Raw genomic sequence first — 14,721 nt, forward strand, 5'->3', positions numbered from 1 at the left:
CAGTGTGTGCAGATTGAAAAAGGCTCTATATGGGTTCAAACAATCACCAAGGGCCTGGTTCGGAAGATTCTCTAAATTCATGCTCCTTAATGGGTATCGATAGAGTTAAGGGGATCATACATTATTCTTTAAACACTTAGACTCAAGGAGAGTCATAATATTATTAGTATATGTTAATGATATTATTTTGACGGGAAATAACGAAGAGGAGAAAGTTAGTTTAAGGAAAAGTCTTACTAAGGAATTTGACATCAAAGAACTTGGTAGACGAAAATACTTTCTCGGAATTGAAGTAGCTCACTCCAGCAAAGGAATCTTCATTTCATAACAGAAATACATCAAAGATCTTCTAAAAGAAACAGGTAAACTAGCTTGTAAATCGGCACCGACACCAGTAGAACTTTAATCCTAAACTGGGGAAGCTAGAGAAGATCCAGATATAAATAAAGGGGCCTATCAGAGACCTGTAGGGAAATTGATCTACCTCTCCCACACTAGATCAGATATAGCATTTTCTGTAAGAATGATCAGTCAGTTTATGCAGAATCCAAAGCAGATTCACATGCAAGTGGTAGATAGGATATCGCACTACCTTAAAGGAAAATCAGGAAAAGGGATTCTCTTTAAGAGAGATCGCGGAATAAACCTATAAGTATACACATATGCTGACTACACAGGATCAGCGGTTGACAAATGATCTACCTCTGGATACTGCACATTTCTTGGAGGTAACTTAGTTACATGGAGAAGCAAGAAACAGAATGTGGTGGCAAGATCTCGTGCAGAAGCAGAATATCGAGCTATAGACTTGGGAATATGTGAGCTACTATGGATCAAAATAATCCTATAATACTTAAAGGTCAAGTGGGATGAGCCCATGAGGCTACATTGTGACAATAAATCAGCAATTAGTATAGCCCATAATCCACTGCAGCATGATAGGACCAAGCACATAGAAGTGGATAGACATTTTATTAAAGAAAAACTAGACAGTGGTATAGTAAGTGTCGATCATGTATCATCAAAAGATCAACTTGCAGACATCCTTACCAAAAGATTGGATAGTTCTTCCATCCTCAGAATGATTGCCAAGCTGAGAATGACAGATCTATATTCTCCAACTTGAGGGGGAGTGCTAAATCTCAGCCTTCCCTTGCAAAATCGATCCCACGATTATGATCAGTGATCCGTGGGAAGCCCGCCTGGATCACGTTGAATACCTTCCATAACTAGACATTTAGTTTAGGAAGGAATTTATTTCAGCAATTATTTTATAGTTATTTTGTTTCTTCATTAGATCTTGTATAGATCTATAAATAGGGAGTATTTTGTATAATAAAGCAAGTTTTTTCCCTCTCATACCTCTCAAATTGACAATAACCATTAAAAGAAATTCCATGCTACTAAATCGGGTCACATGACTCTCAATGGAAAGATGGGATATTTTATTAAGTTTACATATTAAAGATTAACAAATTTCTACAGATTTATAAATTAGAATAGAAAACTGTTGCCATTACATTGCTAATGCGGATTAAATCTCATTTGACAAATTACAAAGTTGACGGCAATAGATGATATTAATGGAATCATGAGGACTTGCAAGCAATTAACCCACAAGCTCATAACAAATTTCGCCATCCCTATTGCTTGTACACTTGTGAAGCTCCCCGTAGACTTGTTCATTAAGCAGAATTAAAAGAAACTAAAAATAAGTCATATTGCAGTTGAAAACTATTTAATCAGACCTACAAATTTATTATGTATAGCTGTTTAAAGATTAGCAGGTCTTAAAAAAAAGCAAATTTCAAAGAATGACTCAAGTCATACACCGCCCCTTTCATTCTCATTCCTCTCAAAAAAGTTACATTTAACATTCTCAACAAACCAACGGATTGAAAGAGTTCAGGATTATGTTTGGGAGATATGCCACACTAATTATCATACAAAACAATGAATGGTGATGGCAAGTTACATAAGAAGAAGAGCTGCTATATGTCTCTTCCAATGCTCAAACCCATCACTGACACCATCCCTGATTGCTCTCTTGATATTTCCCATTAGCATTCTCTCTAACCACAAAACAGCCAATGGTGAACTTCATTTCCACAACAGAGAAAACTATTAACAAACTAAGACCAAATTTAATAAATATAAAAATTATATTATGCCAATCACAACAACGAAGAATGGACATCATTTCCATTAGTCAAACTGAAAAAAAGAAAATATGCAGCAAAAGCAACTCAGTGACGAAGTTATAAGATGATTTAGGTGGTTATACTTTCCCAGATGACAACAAAAATTCAACATGAGATGTACTAAATATTTTTTTATTCTTAAAGAACTCTGAACCTCTTCAAAGAAACAGCAGTTAGTGTTTCACGAGCACAAGAAGTAAATGAACAGGCCATTAAATGATCACTTGTATAAATTTATCAACCTAAGACAGCCAAGATCTCCAGGTATTATTATATAACCAGATAGTACAAGAAATAGAATGGTGATCAGCAAAGCTATAAGATGTATGAAGAAAGATGAAAACATTGTCACAAAAAAAAAAATCATACCTAACTTAACATCCTTGTCTTTCCCATACTCAACAACAAATCCGTGATGTGAATCTAGAGTCGATCCACCAACTTCTGAAAAGAATACTGCAGAAAACAAGGAAAAACTAACCTCATTAGATTAATATGAAGATTTTAAATGCCACCAATGACAATGAATCACTTTCAGCAAACGAAGATGCTTATCACCTCTGGACATAGGGCATATAAATTCTTCCATTAACTTGTTAAGCATAGCTTCAAAACCAAAATCATCAAGAACAGCACCATACTTATTCATTGTATTAGGTCTCATAGTCTTAAATTTAGCAGCCGCTACCCATTTTTCAAAATTCTGAACCTACACAGTTAAATCAATTCAAGGTATTGGAATTGGAAAGGATAATTCCATGGCACAACTTGACGATTTAGCGTTATTGAGGCAATGCACTCTAGATGATGCCAGATCACTGAACCATACCTCGGATAACAGCAGCTCACAGAAGCTTGGCTGAAGCATTGCAAATGAATATACTCCAGGCGACGGCTCCGATATTATCTTTCTGAAACCCTCTTCTGTGTTTTCCCTTATTGCTCCAATAAATGATGGGACAAAAAATGATAAAGGATGCATGTTGTATAATTCCTTGTGCAAAGGCTGTAAAACACAGGGTAAAATAGAACAAAAAAACACATTTCAGCTGGAACATTATACAAGAAATAACCACAGACAGACATACCACAGAAAAGAAAGTTATCAGAAAAAAGAGTTTAGAGAGAGCAATAGAAGAAGGGAATCAAATATTAACTAAAAACATGGACGGTATATCCTAAAAAGTTCATGTTATATTTAAGGTTATACCTAGGGGTGTAAATGAGCCAATCCAGCTCATGAGCCGTGTCAAACTCGACTCGTTAACAAGCTCGCAAGTCAAGCTTATCAAGCCGTGAGCTCGAGCATGAGTTCAAGCTTGTCAAACATCAACTTGTCGGCTCATGAGCCAACTCGAGACAATTAATTATTCAAAATTTAAGCTAACATATAATTTTTATGTATTAAAAAAATCTAGCATTTATTATACCATTAATATAAATTAAATGCAGTTGTACAAATTTCAAAAGAATGTCTAAATAATTATTACAATTGAACAACTTTCCAAAAAAAATCAATTAAAACAGTTGTTGCTTTAATTTTGGGAAAAAGCTGCTGCTCTTTAGTTTTTACTTTTTCTGAATCAATTAAAGCAATTGAGCTACACAACACCCCGTCTTCCCGTACTTTCTTCTTCTGCAAGACAAACATTCCATCCTTCTCCTTCGTCATTTTTTTTACTGTTCGTCTTCCAATCTTCTTTTCCACAACCAGCACTTCCCCTTCCCCGGCGACAATGAAGCAGAGCATTGGCCTTGATTTCACCTCAAGCCAAGCTCTCAAGCCTGATAAAAAATGAATGAATCGAGCTCGAGCTCATTCTTTGGGCTCAACTCGAGTTGCCCTTTTGAGGGACGAGTCGAACTTTAGTTTGCTACTACTCGTGCTCGACTCGACTCATTTACACCCCTAGTTGACAAGGGGACAAAAGATACATAACCAACAAATAAATTTTGAGAAAAACATACACCGATCAGGTATCAGCTAGTTAGAAGACTCAAGTTTGCATTTGTGTAAGATAACAATGGAGACTGTCATAAGCTGGCTAACAAAGTAATACATAACGCATTCAATCACTTATTCTATGATCCACCTACGAACATTTTCAGATTATTCCTCATGCAACTACAGCCTACTACAACCAACAAAAAATAAACAGGAAGAAAACGTGTAAAAAAAAAATCCTAATAAAAGATGAACTTAAAAGGAAGCATGCAATATAAAGCCATACACCTTGTGTCAAGACCATGGGCAGCACATTTGCAAAGAAACTTTCCATCTTTATAAAAGCAGCGACACAGCATAGCATAACAGCACAACATGCCAAAATGTCAAAACAGTCATGCACAATGTATGTATTCAAGGACACCATGGATACATGGGGTAATATTCTGTTGTATGGAGACGTTGGGTAGTGAGGTTGCTTAAGGACCTTGAATATAAGTGTGCGCAAGAATAGCCAGTAGAACTTTAACAATCCTCCTTGTTTTACATCAACTAATTGGGGTCAACCATACTTGCCAGCTGAGACCCGCAAGAGGTATTATGCACAAATATTTTTGCATAACTTCTATCCATCTTCAATTTGGTTTCCAGCTCCTTTCTAATAGAATGACATTATATTTATCTACCTGCCTTATTAATATAATTTTTACCATTTAATATTGTTAAATTCAGAGTTTGGAGAGAGAAAAGCTTAATATTATTGCACAACTATGTTCCTACTTACAGATCTATACAAGTTATCTTAAAAAGAAACAAATAATTAAATAATCATTCATAATTGCCCTAATATAATCCTTCCTAAATCAGCACCCTAATTATGGTGTGGGCTCCGAAAATTTACACCCCGACCTTTCCACTTCGTATTTTGCTTGAGGGGGAGAGTTTTAATGAATTTAAGTTTCGAGTAAATTTTTAGAAGGCAAATTGAGTTTTAGATAAGACACTACCCAGAGCTTTCACCATCATTTTGCGAGGACTTTATAATCTGAGTTCTGGTTTCCCATAGGTGCAAGCCACTATGGTTAATTACCCCTCCCAATAACGAGAGAGAACTTTCGATTAAGGCTAGTCGTAAAATAGGCACTGAGTACCCAGCGTATAGCAACAACAACTTTTAAAGATTTTTAAAATTAGATTTTATGGATTTTTAAGATTTGAAATTTATCATCACATACTTAAAAAGAGGTGATGGGGGAATGGAGACAAGCCCGATCAAGATCCCATAGCTCCATCATCCCGGACTGTCATGATCCCTAGTCTACTTAGTCAAAGGAGGTAGTCAAACCAAACTGATAAAAGAAATCTTGTCGGCAACAATGGGTTGCTTCGTCTAAGGATACCCTATAGACCTGGGATGGTGTTTGTCTAATATGATACGTTTGTTGTTTTGCCTTACTTAATTGGGTTGACGCTCGAAATAATTATCAACATAAACAAAATCATGAAAGTAGAAATGAAAGAAGATAAAATCTAAGAGAGAATATTCAAAGTATCCAAAAGGTGGCTACATAAGAAGAAAATGCAATGGATCCCAAAATCAAGTAAGCAACTTGTGCTTTGTATCTCATTATGCAACAAAACACAGGAAAGAAGAATAGGCTGCTAATATTTCATAAGATCAACCAACCCCAATAAATTCAACAAACAATAGATTTTATTCATAACAAGAAAATAAGAATAAGTAAGATACAATTATCCTCTTTCGAGAGGAGAATCTCCTCTCTCAAACCCTAGACACTGCTCGGATCACTCACAAAACAGTAGACAATAAGACTCCAAACAAAATTCTTCATACAAAACATAACATAAACCCTACTACTTATAGCAAACAATACACAACAAATACCAAAACAGCCCTCAAATTTGTCCTCTTCAATAAGGAAACATCTCCTAATTAACCCTCTCCAAATCAGCCCTCAAATATGTCCTCTTCAATTATGAAATATTTCCTGATTAATCCCCTCCAAATCAGCCCCAAAATCAGCCCTCTTTCCTAATATATTTCCCTTTCCAATTTGAATTTCAATTAGAAAATCTTTCCTAATTGATCCCTTCTTTAATTCCTCTTCTCACATGATGAATTAATGTTTTATTGGGTACCACAACAAGAGCTGAAATCTGTCCAGGTTCAACCCCCCAAGGGTTGCCAATGCATTAATACTCAACCCAAAGTACCACCTTATCCTCAAGATGGAATGAAGGGAATTGCTACTGAATAATCTGGTAGGACTCCCACGTGGCCTCGTGCTCCGGTAGGTCCATCCACCTAATCAACACTTCCTTGCTTCCATGTACTCCATGTCACGCTTCTTTGACTTCTAATGGTTCCAAGAGCACCTACATGTTGTCCGTCAAGGTCGGGGGAAGTGAAGAAGATGGAATATGCTCTCCTATCACCCGTTGCAATTGGGACACATGAAACACCAGGTGGATGGCTAACGAAAGTGGTAGCTATAGTCGATATGCCACGGCCCCGATATGTTCCACTACCTCGTATGGACCAAAGTATCTAGGTGATAACTTCTCATTCCATCTTAGTGCCAACATTTTCTATCTATAGGGACAGTTTTAACTAAACCATGTCCCCTACATCAAACTAAATATCCCTCCTGTGTGCTCCTCTCTTCTTCTTCATAATTTGTTGAGCTCTCGACAAATGCCTCTTCAGCTCCCCTTAAATCATGTCTCTGTCCTCCAAGTACTATTCTACTGAAGCCACCGGTGTGCTGCTTGCCCATAATAAATCAAGTGAGGCAGTATAACACCTTGAATGGTGTAGTCTGCAGTGTCGAATGATAGGACGTGTTATACTAATAGTCTGTCCAAGCCAACCATTTTGCCCACAACTTTGGTGTATCTGATATGAAACACCGCAGATAAGTCTCCACACTATGATTGACCACCTCGGTTTGTCCGTCCCTCTGAGGATGATAAGCAGTGCTCCATTTCAGAACAATCCCTTGCATTTTAAACAATTCATTCTAGAACTAGCTCAGAAAATCTTGTCTCAATAAGATACAATTGATTCCAGGATCCCATGTAATCTCACTACCTCTTACATGAAAATCATTGATACTGTTATTGTTGTATAGGGATGGCGAGGGGGGGGGGGGGGGGGGGGGGGGGGGGGGGGGGGGGTGAAATGAGGATACTTACTCAGCTAATCTACTACGACCAATATTGTAGTGTATCCCTCTGACTTTAGCAAACCTTCAATGAAGCCCATGGTAACCTCCTTCCACACCTTTTAAAGCAGAGATAACAGCTGGAGGAGCCCTCATGGAGACATGGCTAAATACTTGTGCCTCTGGCAAATATCACAACTTGCTACTATCTTTTTGACATCCTTCTGCATCCCCTCCAAATGCAGCTCTGTCGAGAGTCAATGATGTCTTTTTGGCCCTGAATGCCCCCCAATGGTTGTTCCACGAAACTCCTGAAACAAATAGGGAATGTAAGAAGACGTCTTGGGAACCATGAATCGCCGCCTGATAAAGCAACTTTCGTCCCACAACTAAATATCCTGGATGACTATCCTTGTTTCTTGCCAGCTCCTCCCTAATTTTCCTCAATCATGCATCTTGTTCGCTCTCTCTTCTTAGTGTTTCCTAGTCAACCACGAAGGGCACAGATAATGCCATCATCTATGGTTCCCCCATACTGGATAATCCATCTGCTGCTTGTTTTCCACTCCAGGTCGGTACTGAATCTCGAAGTCATAGCCCAATACATGAAAAGCCACCTTAAATGCTCCTCGATGACCATTCGTTGCTCTAACAAATACTTCAAGCTTCTCTGGTTTTGACTATGAAATGTCTTCCTAATAGATACGACCACCATTTCTGAATGGCCAGCACAATCACCATCAGCTCCCTCTCATAGACTAACTTGAGCATTACTTAGGTCATCAACACCTAATTTAAATAGGCCACCGGCCTCTGGTTCTACAGTACCGCTCCCAACCCAAAACCTGAGGCATCCATCTCCACTATAAAGGGATGGCTGAAATCTTGAAGAGCTAATATTGGCATGCTAGTCACAACCTTCTTCAACTCCTCAAAGGCGGTGGCTGCCTCTACCCACTTGAAGTTGTCCTTCTTGAGTTGGGTTAGGAAACAAGTGCATAAATCACAAAAAATAGTGGTAGAAATTTGGAATTTCAGCAAGCACCAAGCAGAAATTAAAGAAATCCCTTGGAAAATCAATAGAGAAACTTGATAATTGATGACAAGTCGAAGAAAATAAGTCGGATACAATGGATCTTCGATTCGAAAGGTAGATTCTGCTCTCCCAATCTCTTGTCGGCGGCTAGAGCACAAGCAAACCTAGAGAACTCTCAAATTCAGCACAACACAAGCACAACCTTAACCCTAAGATTAGAATAACTATTAAAAGCAACAATACAAAGTAAAAAGTCTAAACAACCCTTCAAATTCAAATCTCCTGCTCATCCACCCCTCTCTCTCTCTCTTCCTTAACGTGTGGACACCACCCCAAGGGGGCGGGACTTGCCTGGGTGAAACCAGTCTTCCGCCTAGTATAAAACGGATTCGATCCCTTCTAGACCAACCGAACTAACCCCTCCAGGGCCGGTCTAACAATACCATCCTCCCAAAGACGAAAATTAATGATTCATCTTCTCATGCGGCTCTCAAGTAGAATCGTACTCAAGTAGGTTTTTCACTTAATCAACACTTACTTCCTCCCTCCCCCTATTGTACTCCTACTAACTTTAATGGTTCCAAAATCACCTCCAAATCCTCTGTCAACATCACTGGTAACTTTGCAATTGAGGTGTGATCCCCTATAGCTATCCTCAACTATGACACATGGAATACATGGTGTATGGTTGCGGTAAGAGGTAGCTTCAATCGATACGTCGCTGCTCTGATCCTCTCCACCACTTCATAAGGATCAAACTATCAAAGTACAAAGTACCTCGAAGCCAGCTTCTCATTCCTCCTACTAGCCACTATCCTCTGCCAGTAGGGACGAAGCTTCAAATACACCCTATCTCCAACTTCAAACTAAATGTCCTTCTTGTGCTCATCATCTTGTCTTTTCATAATCTGTTGAGCCCTAAACAGATGTATTTTCAATTCCTCTAGTATCTTAGCTCTTCCCAAGTATTGCTCCACTAAAAAGATCGATGTGTTACTCTACTCAAAGTGCACCAAGTGAGGCGAATCCCTACCGCACAACACTTTGTAAGGAGTCATCTGGGATGGCAAATTGTACAAAGTGTTGTACCACTACTCTACCCACACCAACCACTTAGCCCACAATCAAGGTGTCTTTGAAGCAAAGCATCGCAGGTATGTCTCCAAGCTCCTATTGACCACCTTCGTCTGCCCATCCGTCTGAGGGTGGAAATGGTGCTCCTCTTCAACACAATCCCTTGCAACCTAAACAACTCTCTCCAAAAGTGACTGAGGAACACCATGTCTCGACCGTACATGATAGACTTTGGTATCCCATGTAATATGATCACTGAAAGTTGACGCCACTATTACTGTCGTGTAAGGATGTCGTAGAGGAATGAAATGAACATATTTGCTTATTATGTCCACCACCACCAAAATAATTGTAAACCTTTCTGATCAAGGAAGCCCTTCTATGAAATACATAGAGACCTCTTCTCACATCCTGCTTGGAAGGGCTAAGGGCCATAGTAGCCCCCTTGGAGTCATAGCCATATACTTGTTCCTCTGGAAAACCTCACACATGACCACCATCTCCTCTACATCCTTGTGCATCCCCTTCCAATATACTTCAACAGCCAATCTCATGTATGTCTTATGTACACCAGAGTGACCCCCAACAGCACTCTTGAGAAACTCATGTAGCAAGTGCGTAATATGAATTGAGGTTCATAGGAGCACAAACCTCCCATGGTATAGAAGTCTCCAAAATCTATTGAATAGCTAGGATGGCTACTCTCATCCTACAACAGATCCTCTCTGATCCTTCTCAGCTCCTTATCCTGCGCACTTTCTTCCTTAATAGCCCCCCAATCCGAGATCAGCGGTATCGAAATGGCTAACTCCTGGAGCTCCCTCAATCCAATATAAGCTGCCTTATTTTCCAACACTGGCCTATACTGGATCTCAAATCTTATCCCATCAACTTTAACAGCCATCTTTGATGCTCCTCGGTCACCATCATCTACTCTAGTAAGTACTTCAAGCTCCATTAGTTGGTCCTGACGATGAAATGCCGGCCCAGCAAGTACGACCACCTCTTCTAGGTAGTCAATACAATGGTCATCAATTCCCTCTTATAGACTGACTTCAGTCTAGCTTTGGCTGTCAACACCTGGCTGAAGTAGGCTAAGAGTATGTGATTTTGCATGAGCACTGCCCCCAACCCATATCCTGAGGCATCAGTCTCCACAAACATCTGGCTGAAATCGGGTAGTGCCAGAGCCGGAACCATGGTCATGGCAGTCTTCAATATCTCAAAGGCCTGAGTAGCTGCCTCTCCCCATAAGAAGCTGACCTTCTTCAGCTTAGAGGCCAAGTAAGGGTGCTAAATCCCCTCACGAACCTCATGTAGCATCCCGTCAATCCTAGGAAACCCCTTAGCTCCATCAGGTTCCTAGGTAGAGGCCATTTCAACATTGCCTCGATCTTGGCCTGATTAGCGGCCACCCCTTCCTAGGATACCACATGTCCCAAGAACTCCACACTCGCCTGCGCAAAATAACACTTCTTCAAATTGGTCATCTGTTGATGCTCCTGTAACACCTCTAAGATCGCTCTTAGATGCTCGAAAGGCTCCTCATTGGATTTGTTATATACCAAGAATTCATCAAAGAAAACCAAAACAAACTTCCTGAGGTAGGTCGGAACACCTTGTTCATGAGGTACTAGGGCATTGGTGAGGCTAAACGGCATCACCAAGAACTCATAGTATCCCTCATGAGTCCTGAAAGATGTCTTTGAAATATCTTTCTCTCTCATCCGGATCTGATGGTATCCAAACTTCAGGTTCACTTTCGTGAAAACCGTCACTCCACAAAACTCATCTAGTAGCTCATCTATCATTGGGATAGGAAACTTGTTTGACACAGTCTCCTTATTCATGGCCCAGTAGTCCACAAACTTCCATCCTTATTTTTCTAACAAGTATAACTAGGTTATAAAAAGGGATCACGCTCGACCTGATAATTCATGCCTCCAATATCTCTGTGATCAACTTCTCAATCTTATCCTTCTGAATCTAGAGGTAGTGTTAAGGCCAAACATTGATCGGTGATACCCCCTCCCCTCAACATGATGGCATGCTCCTATCCCCTCTATGGTGGCAATCCTTGAGGTGGCTGAAAAATCTCACAGAACTATTATACAAGCGGTTGTACTGAAAGAGAGATGTCCCCTCTTCCTCCCCTCTGATCTCCTCCAAGCTCTGTAACTCCACCAGAAATCCTCCTCCCACATCGTATATGGCTCTTACTATGGTTTCTAGTGATACCATGGCTCTAGAGAGTCTTGCATCTCCCTTAATCATCATTCTCCTCCCTTCCACCATCAACTCCATTATCAGCATCCCCCAATTCACATTCGTATCCCCCAAGGTCTACAATCATATCATCCTCATGATGACATCAGTACTCCCCAGCTCCAATGGGAGAAAATTCTCCCTCACCTGAATTTCTTGTGTGGTCAAGACCACTCCCCTACACACCCCTCTACCTATCTCCATCTTCCCCATCCCCATCATCACCCCATAGCACTCTGTGTCCACCAAGTTCAGCCCCAATTGGTCTACGACCTAGTAGGAGATGAAATTGTGAGTGGCCCCATTGTCTATCAACATCACTACCTCCATGTATGTTATTTCTTCTCGCCTTCATAGTGTGATTCGGAGTGAACCCCACCATTGAGTTCAAGAAGACCTCAGCCATGTCTAAATGCAGCTTTTACTCATCTGTAGATGCCTCACTCGCACCTCCCTCAGCTTCCTCTTCATCAAAGACGATGAGAACCTGAAGAGTTTGGTCCTTACACCTATTCCTTGTCATGTACTTCTCTTCACATCTGAAGCATAATCCCTTTGCCCACTTATCCTATACCTCCGCTTCTGTGAGTCGCTTGAAGCTTCCCCGCTGGTGAATTCCACCGCTCCTCTTGAGCATCTCTCTGGAAGGATATTGTCTGGGTTTTAGGAGCTAGAGTTATAGAGGTACTCTAATAGGCCCCTCCCATGGTGTTGCTTTATGATGGCTTTCCCCTCTTATATTTTTCCTCCACCCTATGAACCAGCATCGTCCCTCTCAACCACCTAGACCTCAGTACCCTAAGTTATGCCCGTTTACCCTCCCTAAGCCCCTTCATGAAATTCCCCTCTAATCCTTCCTCAGTCTCCCTGATAGCAGGTCAAAGTTCTAAAGATACTCCATAAATGTCCCCTCCTAAGTTAGAGCATAGAACTACTCGTGGAGATCTCCTTCCCAGATAGCTCAGAAATGTTCCAACAAGCACTCCTAAAATTCTCCTCATAAATAGATCATATGCCTAGCCCCCCATCCATTGGAACTAGAATAGGGCTTTCCCTTTCAAACATAAACCCTCCGCCATGAGTCTTTTCCCTTCAGTTAACCCATTGATGGCAAAATAACATTCCATTTAGTACACCCAACCTAGAAAATTTTCTCCTTCAAAGATCGGCATCTTTAGCTTCCTTGATGTATACCTCAATGGTTTCTTCCTCTGTTGGTTCTCCTGATGTAGTGGTGGTGTGATTCCCTTCATTCCTCCCTTGGTTGATTTTTGACCCCATGTCCCACCCAACCTTGCCCTTCTTAATTCCACCTCTCCCCATGCCTGGGTAATCTCCCAAAAGGGTTGGCTTCCCTTCTCTTTCTTGTCATCCCTTCAGAATACTCCAATCCGCCCACCAACGAGGCTCTACGTGGTGGTTCTTGATGGAAAACACTCTCCACTTCATAGCCGTCCTCTGGAATCTCCTTTCCTCGTGGTTCCACCCTAGGAATCGCCGGTGATGCATTTGATTGCATCTCAAGCATCTTTTTCATCATCTCATCAAAGTTTCCAAGGCGGTTCTCGATGGCCGAGAGTTTTCCCTCCACCCTGAAATATTTTTCCTTTACTTCGGCCTTCAGTTGTTCCATCTTGCCCTCCAATGTCTCCATCTTCTTTGCTTCCATTAATTGTATCTAGGTTCCAAACCGCAAAAAACAACAAAAAATAAGCGAATATAATCTTCAAACAGTGAAAATCAACAATACGGGAAGAAAAACGCAGAAAAAATCAGTGATGAGGACTTAAATATCAGCCTAGAATACCGCTCTAATACCAATTTGTTAGGAAACAAGTGCAGAAATCACAAAAATAGTGGCTGAAATTTAAAATTTCAGCAAGCAACAAGTTGAAATTGAAGAAATCCCTTGGCAAATCAATAGATAAACTTGATAATTGATGAAAAGTGGAAGAAAACAAGCATGATACAATGGATCTTCAATTCACGAGGAAGACCTGGCTCACCCAATCTCCAACCGGCAACTAAAGCCCAAGCAAACCCAGAGAACTCCTAAATTCAGCAAAACACAAGTATAACCCTAAACTTAGGATGAGAATAACTATTAAAAGCAAACAATACAAAGTAAAAAGTCTAAACAGTCCTTCAAATTCAAATCTCCCGCTCAATAAAATTGGGTCGATCCCTTCTGGACTGGCCAAACTGGCCCCTCCTGGGTTGATCTAACAAGTTGCTCCATCAACAGATCTGCTATAAAACTATATCATTTTACAAATTTTCGGCAGTAGCCTGTGAGTCCCAAGAACCCTCTCAATTCCTTTAAGTTCTTGGGTATGGGTCATCTGAGCATGGCCTCAATCTTACTTTGGTCAACTGCTACTCCCTCTTAATATACCATATGCCCTAAATACTTCACTCTAGGTTAGGCGAAAGATTTTTTTTTTATTAAATTGGCAAACAAAGAGTGATCTCTCAGTGTGGATAATACAAATCCCAAATGCTCCAAGTGCTCCATTTTAAACCTGCTATATACCAAAATACTGTCAAAAAATATCAACACAAACCTTCGCAAATAGGACTAGAACACCCTGTTCATAAGAGACTAAAAAGTAGTTTGTGTGTTAATGAGGCCAAAAAACATCACCAAGAACTCATAATTTCCCTCGTGTCTCCAAAAGATTATTTTGTGAGTGTTTCTTGGCCGCATTCTAATCTGTTAGTAACCGGATTTTAAATTGATCTTGAAGAATATCACAAATCCGTGCAACTCATTCAACAGCTCATCAATGACTGGTATGGGAAACTTATCTGGTGTAGTTTCTTATTCAGGGTACGATAGTCTACACAGAACCTCCAGCTCCCCTCATTTTTCACCAGCAATACAAGGTTGGACAAAGGGCTCACATTGGGCATGATGATTCCAGCTTCAAGCATCTCCCAAATCAGTCTCTCAATCTCATCCTTCTGGACCTAAGGGTAGCGGTAAGGTCAAACACTCATGGGGAGACTCCATCC

At 40.4% G+C, this 14,721-nt stretch overlaps 1 protein-coding gene across 1 annotated transcript in view; it reads right to left on the reverse strand.

Annotated features, from left to right (window-relative positions):
• Positions 1 to 14,721, reverse strand: part of LOC110100505 (uncharacterized PKHD-type hydroxylase At1g22950) — a 41,279-nt gene that overhangs the window by 17,104 nt on the left and 9,454 nt on the right. Inside the window, exons 4-6 of the mRNA XM_020828034.2 lie at positions 3,031 to 3,207; positions 2,760 to 2,910; positions 2,571 to 2,657 (exon numbers count right to left, since the gene is read on the reverse strand). Of these exons, the coding sequence (XP_020683693.1) occupies positions 2,571 to 2,657; positions 2,760 to 2,910; positions 3,031 to 3,207 (415 nt within the window). The remainder of the gene's footprint in view (positions 1 to 2,570; positions 2,658 to 2,759; positions 2,911 to 3,030; positions 3,208 to 14,721) is intronic.

The sequence above is a fragment of the Dendrobium catenatum genome, unplaced genomic scaffold, assembly GCF_001605985.2.
Source record: "Dendrobium catenatum unplaced genomic scaffold, ASM160598v2 fragScaff_scaffold_353, whole genome shotgun sequence".
Lineage (NCBI taxonomy): Eukaryota > Viridiplantae > Streptophyta > Magnoliopsida > Asparagales > Orchidaceae > Dendrobium > Dendrobium catenatum.